At 41.6% G+C, this 8,017-nt stretch overlaps 3 protein-coding genes across 3 annotated transcripts; 2 read left to right on the plus strand and 1 right to left on the minus strand.

Annotated features, from left to right (window-relative positions):
• The first annotated feature begins 540 nt into the window (after positions 1-540).
• si:dkey-175m17.6 (N-acetyllactosaminide beta-1,3-N-acetylglucosaminyltransferase 2) lies at positions 541-3,844 on the plus strand. Its single transcript, XM_035950133.2, has 2 exons — positions 541-692; positions 1,198-3,844. The coding sequence occupies exon 2, from the start codon at positions 1,201-1,203 to the stop codon at positions 2,542-2,544; it is 1,344 nt and encodes a 447-aa protein (XP_035806026.2). The 5' UTR covers positions 541-692; positions 1,198-1,200; the 3' UTR covers positions 2,545-3,844.
• Positions 3,845-4,510: 666 nt separating this feature from the next.
• Positions 4,511-5,690, plus strand: LOC111571469 (heat shock protein 30-like). The gene has a single exon (XM_023274647.3). The coding sequence runs from the start codon at positions 4,979-4,981 to the stop codon at positions 5,588-5,590; it is 612 nt and encodes a 203-aa protein (XP_023130415.2). The 5' UTR covers positions 4,511-4,978; the 3' UTR covers positions 5,591-5,690.
• A 1,044-nt stretch (positions 5,691-6,734) lies between these two features.
• LOC111571508 (heat shock protein 30-like) lies at positions 6,735-7,666 on the minus strand. The gene has a single exon (XM_023274703.3). The coding sequence runs from the start codon at positions 7,456-7,458 to the stop codon at positions 6,847-6,849; it is 612 nt and encodes a 203-aa protein (XP_023130471.2). The 5' UTR covers positions 7,459-7,666; the 3' UTR covers positions 6,735-6,846.
• Positions 7,667-8,017: the final 351 nt, after the last annotated feature.

The following is an 8,017-nucleotide window of genomic DNA, read 5'->3' on the forward strand; positions in this document are numbered from 1 at the left end:
CACACACACACACACACACACACACACACACACACACACACACACACACACACACACACACACACACACACACACACACACAGATAGACTATAGATAGATAGATAAATACATAGATAGATAGATAGATAGATAGATAGATAGATAGATAGATAGATAGATAGATAGATAGATAGACAGATAGATGTTGGGTTATAAAAGGTCACTAATCCACCTTGCGTGTGCGTGCATGTGCGCGTGTAAATGAAGTTGGGACTGGCTCATTAGTAACCAGCCAAATCATGCAAATATGCACCTGCAGCAAATGCATGCAAATGAAAATCTGTCTCAGAGAAATCAATACCAGATATGAATCGTGTGTCGGCAGGTGGCAGGTGGTAGTGGGTTGGACCAATCCCGTGAAGGTGGTTTTGCTCATCACACATCGTTGCATTTGAAGAGGGAGCGAGGCGCATGCTCGGTGCACACAGGGCCGCCTCACCTGGGACGTGTTGCTCAGCTGCGGCTGTATGCGCTCAGAGAACTGCAGGTAGAGACTTGAAGGATGCACCGTGGTGGACAGAGGCTGAACGATGCGCTACAGACCTGCTTTATTATAACCAGGCCGGATGAAAACACTTAAAGAAGAGGTGGACACCTGGAGTCACTGGGTCTTTTATGTCAGTCTGCTTGATCAACCAAAGCTCACTCAGTTGTAAGTCATTTTATGCTTTCTCTTCCATACGTAGCCAAGGATACTTGTGTATTAACCTATTGTAGGCTACCTGTCAACAGCTTCCATATAGCTACTGAAAGAAAGAAAGTAAGTGGAGAGGGATAAAAAACAGAATCAGAACACCTGAAGCCAAATTCAATACCCTATTCAAGCCAAGGGCAAAGTAATCCCTCTAAACAAAGAGTGCTCTTTATTTCAGCGTACATGTTCCACAGTGTGTCTACAGGGGCCTTGTGCCTCCTGACAGGTAGATACAGAATAATGCTCGGTGTGTAGACGAGAAGAGATAATAACCCTCACTGGACCATCACTAAGGAGACAGAAACTCCAGAGAGTTGACTGCACTGTTTGCTATGAAATCTCATAGGCAGACTCATGCCACTGCAGTGATCTGTGTTCTGAGACAGGAAGGGTAGTTGCTATTATTGTTACATGAAAAAAAATCTTCCTATGCATGATCTTGTGTCTGATTTGTGAACCACAGGCAATGGGAAAATGCTGCAAATGCAACGGGAGACTGCTGTGCATGTGCCTGCTTCCTTGCATGATGACCGGCCACCTTCTGATTTATGTCGTGGTGTCCATCTTCATCACCATCACCTACACTCCTCCGAAGATAACTGTCCACTATATTGCCCCGGGGGTTTCTGCTAATTCCTCAGCTTTGGCCTCTCACCCACTTGGCCCTTTCTGGAACCTTCGCTTGGAGGACAGCGCGTTGTGGAACCGGTTGCAGCACGCTTGGGACCGTCAGCACAATCCAATCCTGAGAGGAAACACAACTGGCGTAATGAGGAAGCCAAAAGCTGAGTTCTTATCAGAAATTGAGGATGGATGCCTTTCTGACTGCATGTCACACAAGTGTTCAGTCCCTCGTGTGCACGATTTGAACAGCTTTCCAGATCAAATGAAAGCATTTATCAGGTCAATGCACTGCAGTGAGTACCCCCTCCTCATCAACCAGCCGGGTATATGTAAAAAGAACAACAGCAGCTTTGGTGTGGACGTTCCAATGCTCCTCATGGCCATCAAATCTCAAGTGGGGAACTTTGAAAACAGGCAGGCCATCCGTGAAACGTGGGGGCACAGTGGTCTGGTGAGAGGAGGAACAAATAAGAAATTCAGACTAGTTCGCACTGTGTTTCTGCTGGGAAGGCAGGACTCAAGCACAGGTCCTCACCCAGACCTCAAAAACCTGTTGGAGCTTGAGAACCAGAAGTATGGCGACATTTTGCAGTGGGACTTCAGAGACACGTTCTTTAATTTGACCCTAAAGGACTTGTTGTTCTGGCATTGGTTCCAGCAGTACTGCCCCTCTGCCTTGTTTGTCTTCAAAGGGGATGATGATGTGTTTGTTCGAACAGACGCCCTGCTGGATTACCTGCAGAAACAGTGGGAGGAGCACAACCTGTGGAAGGCTTACACCAACGACACCAACATTGATTTGTTTGTTGGGGATGTGATCCATAACGCACAGCCAAACCGTGAGCCATCCACCAAATACTACATACCAGAGAGCTTCTACAAAGGAGTGTATCCACCCTACGCCGGCGGAGGAGGGGTGGTGTATTCGGGTTCACTTGCGTTACGTTTGAAAGAGGCATCAGAGAGGATTCGCCTGTTCCCCATCGATGATGTGTATCTTGGCATGTGCCTGCACAGACTGGGGCTCTCTCCCAGCCACCATCCAGGCTTCTTAACATTTGATCTCCCACATTCAGACAGGAGCAATCCCTGCGCTTACAAATCTGTTCTGCTGGTTCACAGACGGAGTCCCAAGCAGATGCTGACGCTGTGGAAACAGATTCGAGGTCGCCGTGCTCCATGCTGAGGCTCATTTGCCAACCAAATAGGAGTCACTGAGTGCCGGCTGAGCTTTGCCACCACAATCATTTTTTAAAAACATGCACATTGTGACTGCTCTTCATGTCAAGCAGGCTGTTAAGGTCACATGTAATGCACCTTCCCTCTGATGTGTTACATAACTCGGAGGAGGATCTACCTCAAATGGTGCTTTTATTTTGATAGCCTTACAAAATAAGGGCATGCACTTGACACTCTCTTAATCAACACAGGTATGTATTTGCACTAAATTAATCTATAAGTTTTATTTTACTACCCAAAGGATACATGATAGCTTACATAAGGGGGTCAAACATGCGGTCTGTGGGCCAAAATCGGCCCTCCAGAGGTTCCAATCTAGCCCACAGGACGACTTTGTAAAGTGTAAAAATTCCAGAGAAGACATTAACTGCAGATTGTAAATTTGTAAAACTATAAATTGAAAATAATTTCTAGACCATGACAAGTTGTTTTGATCAGAAAGTAAAATACTAGATTGTTCATTGTTCTTTTGTCATTTTGTGTCTCATTTTTGTGTTATTTTATCTTGTTTTTGTTGGTTTTTTTTGTCTTTTTTGTCTGACTTTTGTTGTTTGTCTCATGTTTTTGTCATTTTGTTTCTCGTTTTTGTTATTTTGTGTTTCCATTTTTTCTCGCTTGTGTTTTTTGTCTTGCTTTTGTCATTTTTTGTCTTGTTTGTGTCATTTGTATAATTTTTTTGTCTCATTTTTGTCATTTGTCCATTTTTTGTCACTTTGTAGCTTTTTTGGTCGAATTTTTAATCTCTTCTTTGTTTTGTTTCATGTTCTCCTATCTTGTCTTTTTTCCCCTCATTTTTGTCGTTTTGATCACAAAGTAAAATACTATATTGTTCAGTTCCATATGCCTGTGTTTAAAATTTGGAGTTGTGGTTATTTATAGGTTTTTCTATTGTGGTTTTACTGGTCTGGTCCACTGTAGCTCAGACTGGGCTGAATGTGGAACCTGAACTAAGATGACTTTGACACCCCTGGCTTACATATATGTGAGGAGAATACTTTAGATGTATTCATAATACAGCGTCTGTTTTCCATTGCTTTACTTTTCACCATTTTTTTAGTCAATTAAGTCAACATTTAAACCCCAACTGATCCTAATGAAACAGATTTTTTTCACGTGCAGACTTCTGTAATTTCAGTGACACCTACAGCCGTTATTGATGATGATGGTTTTCATTTGACCAGAGACGATATAATGTTCATTTCTGATGTTACATTTTTCTTGTGCAGACAATAAAACATGTATATTAATACAGGGCTCCGAAAGTTATTCTTCCTTCTGAACATATTTTTATGGTTGCTTAGGAGACAAATAGTTGATGTTGCTCGTGAATGAGTGGCTTTCAAGTTATGAAATATATGAATATTTATTGAATGATTTTGTAGTCAGATTGCATGAGATGGTGGTTTTTTTGCAGATAAGCACAATGATATATGTTACTGTCTTTAAGAACTGGTAAAAAAAATGTAGGAAGAAGTTCTTGGGTAAATAAATCTTTTCAAAACATCTATCTGAAATCTCATTTTGATAGTTTTGTTCTTTTAGACAGTTCTCGAACCATAACATTTTCTAGTTGAAAGTATTAAGCAGCTGACAAAGCAGAGTGACCAAATTTAAATGATTATTTAGTCTTAAATAGTCTTGCATAGTGCTACAGTAAAAGAATGAAAGCCACTGTGATCTGTGTGGAACATTTAACGTGATATTGGACGGTGTGTTTAATACTCCACTAAAATCTTGCTTACAGCGGAAGCGCGCTGGTTCCTCTCCTCTCTTTTCTTGATTGTATTATAGTCCATTCTTGTCTGTGCTCAATTATTGATCTGGGCACTAATGGGCGGACAGTGGCTTCAGAGTAATGGAGCTGCAGGAGATAAGTCTACGAAGAGTGTAAGAGGAAGATTACTGAGCTGATAAACACTAATGAGAAAATAGAAAGCTGAATGTGTCTGCTCTGAACTTTTTTATTACTGCTGTTGTCACATTTTTATTCACTTCATTTTTGCTGCACTTTCTTGCATGTGGAAAAATTAAACCATTAAAATCAAGAGTAGTTTCTCAGAGGTAAGAGTAAACTGACACTTTATTCCAATAATGTGTTTAACTGACATCTAGTGTTGAAGTCTTGCAAATGCAGCAGAGTTCATGAAAGTGCAGGAATGAGCCAGTGACATCTGCACTTTCTGAGTAACAGCTCCACCCAGTGGAGATCTGTGGAAATGACCAGAAACTTCCTGAACACTCTGGACCTCCTCCAGTCCGAGTATAAAAGCTGGACAGTCCCACTGCTGAGACACAAACAAACACAACCAACACAGAAGAAAAGACATACCTGAACAGAGCTTCATCTCCATCCAGAGGACTCCACAGTGAACTCAGAGAAGATGCTGTGCTCTCATGGACTCCAGTCTGCCCTCAGTCCATCCATGGACTTCTACTGGCCTGTACCCAGTCTGTTCTACCAGCAGGATCTCCTACACACAAACCTACAGGAGCTGCTCGGCAATCTGGAGCTGATGGACAAACTTCAACACCCCCTCCTGGAGGAGACAGAGCCTTTCCAGAGCAGTGTGGCCGTGCAACCAGCGTCCCACCAGCTGGACGGACAGGGAGAGCACTTTGCCGTGACTCTGGACACTCCAGGCTTTTCCCCAGAGGAGCTGTCTGTCAGGCAGGTGGGCAGGAAGCTGAGGGTCAGCGGGAAGACGGAGAAGAAGCAGGAGGACGGGAACGGCTGCTACTCTTACACACTCCAGGAGTTCACACAGGAGCTGGATGTTCCTGAAGGGCTGAACCCTGAAGCCGTCAGCTGCTGCCTGTCTCCAGACGGGAAGCTCCACATCCAGGCAGCCAGAGGTCCATGTGCTGAGGAGGCTGAGAGAGAGCTGACTATGAAGAGGAGTCTGGAGGAGAAAACACAGCAGAGTGTGTGTTCACAGGAAGAAGACAAAGAGACACACAACAGCACACAGGACGAACCTGCACACATGGACTGATCCAGACTGAATAAGAAGTGTTTCATATTAATCAATGATGATCAGGTGTGCTTTTGTATATTTGTATGTGAGCCTGAACATGCTAAATAAATGTATTCATTTCTAATTATGGCTTTTTTTGTGTTATAGTCACACATTTAATTTCTTCTTTTTTCACACAAATACATGCAAGTTAATCTTCAACCAGACAGAAGACAATGAAAAGACACAGCGCACACTTAAAATACTAGTAAAAATTTGTAAAAACAAAAAAAAACATAGTTAAATGGTTTAACTAGTCTTGAAAAAATATTCTTAAAATTCTAACATTTTAAATAATAAAATTAGTAGGACTAAAATATCTTAAGAATACAAGAAACATAAGAAAGCATACACAAATAATATTTGTAAAAATGTTTAAATGTAATGAAAATATGTGAAACACGCATAGTCAGTATTAAAACATTTATTTTTCACAAAAAACACAATTTTTTTCAAATAAAAACCTTAGATATTTAGAAATGTATGAAAACTACAGAACAAATGTATTGATGATCAAAAGAGACTGACATGGCATAAATTTGTCTTTCTGCACAAAGGTTTGTAATTTCAGAGTTTAACACATGAAGATGGTTTTCTAATTATTCTGCTAAAAGTGGAACATATTATCACCTAAAATCTGAAATGGAAAGAATTCTTACATTATAATAGATTCTTCATTTTTCCATAACAGGTTTTAAGAAACCTTCTTTGCTTTTTTTTCAGCTCATATGCCTGATATTTTTCTGGTAGAGCTGATGGAAATCTTTAAGCAAATATTACAGTTGTCTGCATGAAAATAAAACATTATCTGAAAGTTACAAAGCAGTCAGAAGCATGTATGGCTAATTATTGTTAAAGCATTAAAGCTTTCACACACTAAACTTCATCACAGTTGTCTGACAAGTGATGCTTGGATAGTTTTTTAATTTCCATTGATATGTTACTAATATTTTTCAGATTTCTTTTTAACATTTTTTGCAAGTTAGCTAAAATTTTATTTATTTATTTTGCTAATATTTCATAAGGTTTTGCTATTTGAGAGATAATATGAGAGACAATTATCAGACATTATGTTCGTTTTTCACTTATGCTAGGTGAAAAGAGGCAAAACCACAAAAAGTAGTACAAAGTAGAAATGAATACATTTATTTAGCATGTTCAGGCTCAAATACAAATATACAAAAGCACACCTGATCATCATTGATTAATATGAAACACTTCTTATTCAGTCTGGATCAGTCCATGTGTGCAGGTTCGTCCTGTGTGCTGTTGTGTGTCTCTTTGTCTTCTTCCTGTGAACACACACTCTGCTGTGTTTTCTCCTCCAGACTCCTCTTCATAGTCAGCTCTCTCTCAGCCTCCTCAGCACATGGACCTCTGGCTGCCTGGATGTGGAGCTTCCCGTCTGGAGACAGGCAGCAGCTGACGGCTTCAGGGTTCAGCCCTTCAGGAACATCCAGCTCCTGTGTGAACTCCTGGAGTGTGTAAGAGTAGCAGCCGTTCCCGTCCTCCTGCTTCTTCTCCGTCTTCCCGCTGACCCTCAGCTTCCTGCCCACCTGCCTGACAGACAGCTCCTCTGGGGAAAAGCCTGGAGTGTCCAGAGTCACGGCAAAGTGCTCTCCCTGTCCGTCCAGCTGGTGGGACGCTGGTTGCACGGCCACACTGCTCTGGAAAGGCTCTGTCTCCTCCAGGAGGGGGTGTTGAAGTTTGTCCATCAGCTCCAGATTGCCGAGCAGCTCCTGTAGGTTTGTGTGTAGGAGATCCTGCTGGTAGAACAGACTGGGTACAGGCCAGTAGAAGTCCATGGATGGACTGAGGGCAGACTGGAGTCCATGAGAGCACAGCATCTTCTCTGAGTTCACTGTGGAGTCCTCTGGATGGAGATGAAGCTCTGTTCAGGTATGTCTTTTCTTCTGTGTTGGTTGTGTTTGTTTGTGTCTCAGCAGTGGGACTGTCCAGCTTTTATACTCGGACTGGAGGAGGTCCAGAGTGTTCAGGAAGTTTCTGGTCATTTCCACAGATCTCCACTGGGTGGAGCTGTAACCCAGGAGAGATGATGTCACTCCATCAACCCTGCAGGCTAGAATCAATTTGCACAATATATTTTGGGTTCACTCAGTGACACATAACATCTTTTTGAATAACAAATATGAAGCAACAAGCAAAACAAAAATTCTAACATAGTAAACAAGTAAATTTTATAGTCACACACGTGTCAAAGAATGACAAGATGATTTTTCATATAAAGTTTGTTTGCCCTCTATTCCTTCTCCTTCACAGACAAATCCAGAAAACACAAATATATAAAAAATTAGTCATTTAAAACATCTCACTGATGTCACCTACATCACTGACAGTCAGTTCTTAACATATGTGTGATGTAGCCAAAGTAGTTCATGCCTCAAT

Source organism: Amphiprion ocellaris, chromosome 17 (genome assembly GCF_022539595.1).
Source record: "Amphiprion ocellaris isolate individual 3 ecotype Okinawa chromosome 17, ASM2253959v1, whole genome shotgun sequence".
NCBI classification, from domain to species: Eukaryota; Metazoa; Chordata; class Actinopteri; family Pomacentridae; genus Amphiprion; species Amphiprion ocellaris.

Coding starts and splice junctions, on each gene's coding strand:
- LOC111571469 (XM_023274647.3), top strand. CDS start 4,979: ATGCTGTGCTCTCATGGACTCCAGTCTGCCCTCAGTCCATCCATGGAC.
- LOC111571508 (XM_023274703.3), bottom strand. CDS start 7,458: ATGCTGTGCTCTCATGGACTCCAGTCTGCCCTCAGTCCATCCATGGAC.
- si:dkey-175m17.6 (XM_035950133.2), top strand. CDS start 1,201: ATGGGAAAATGCTGCAAATGCAACGGGAGACTGCTGTGCATGTGCCTG.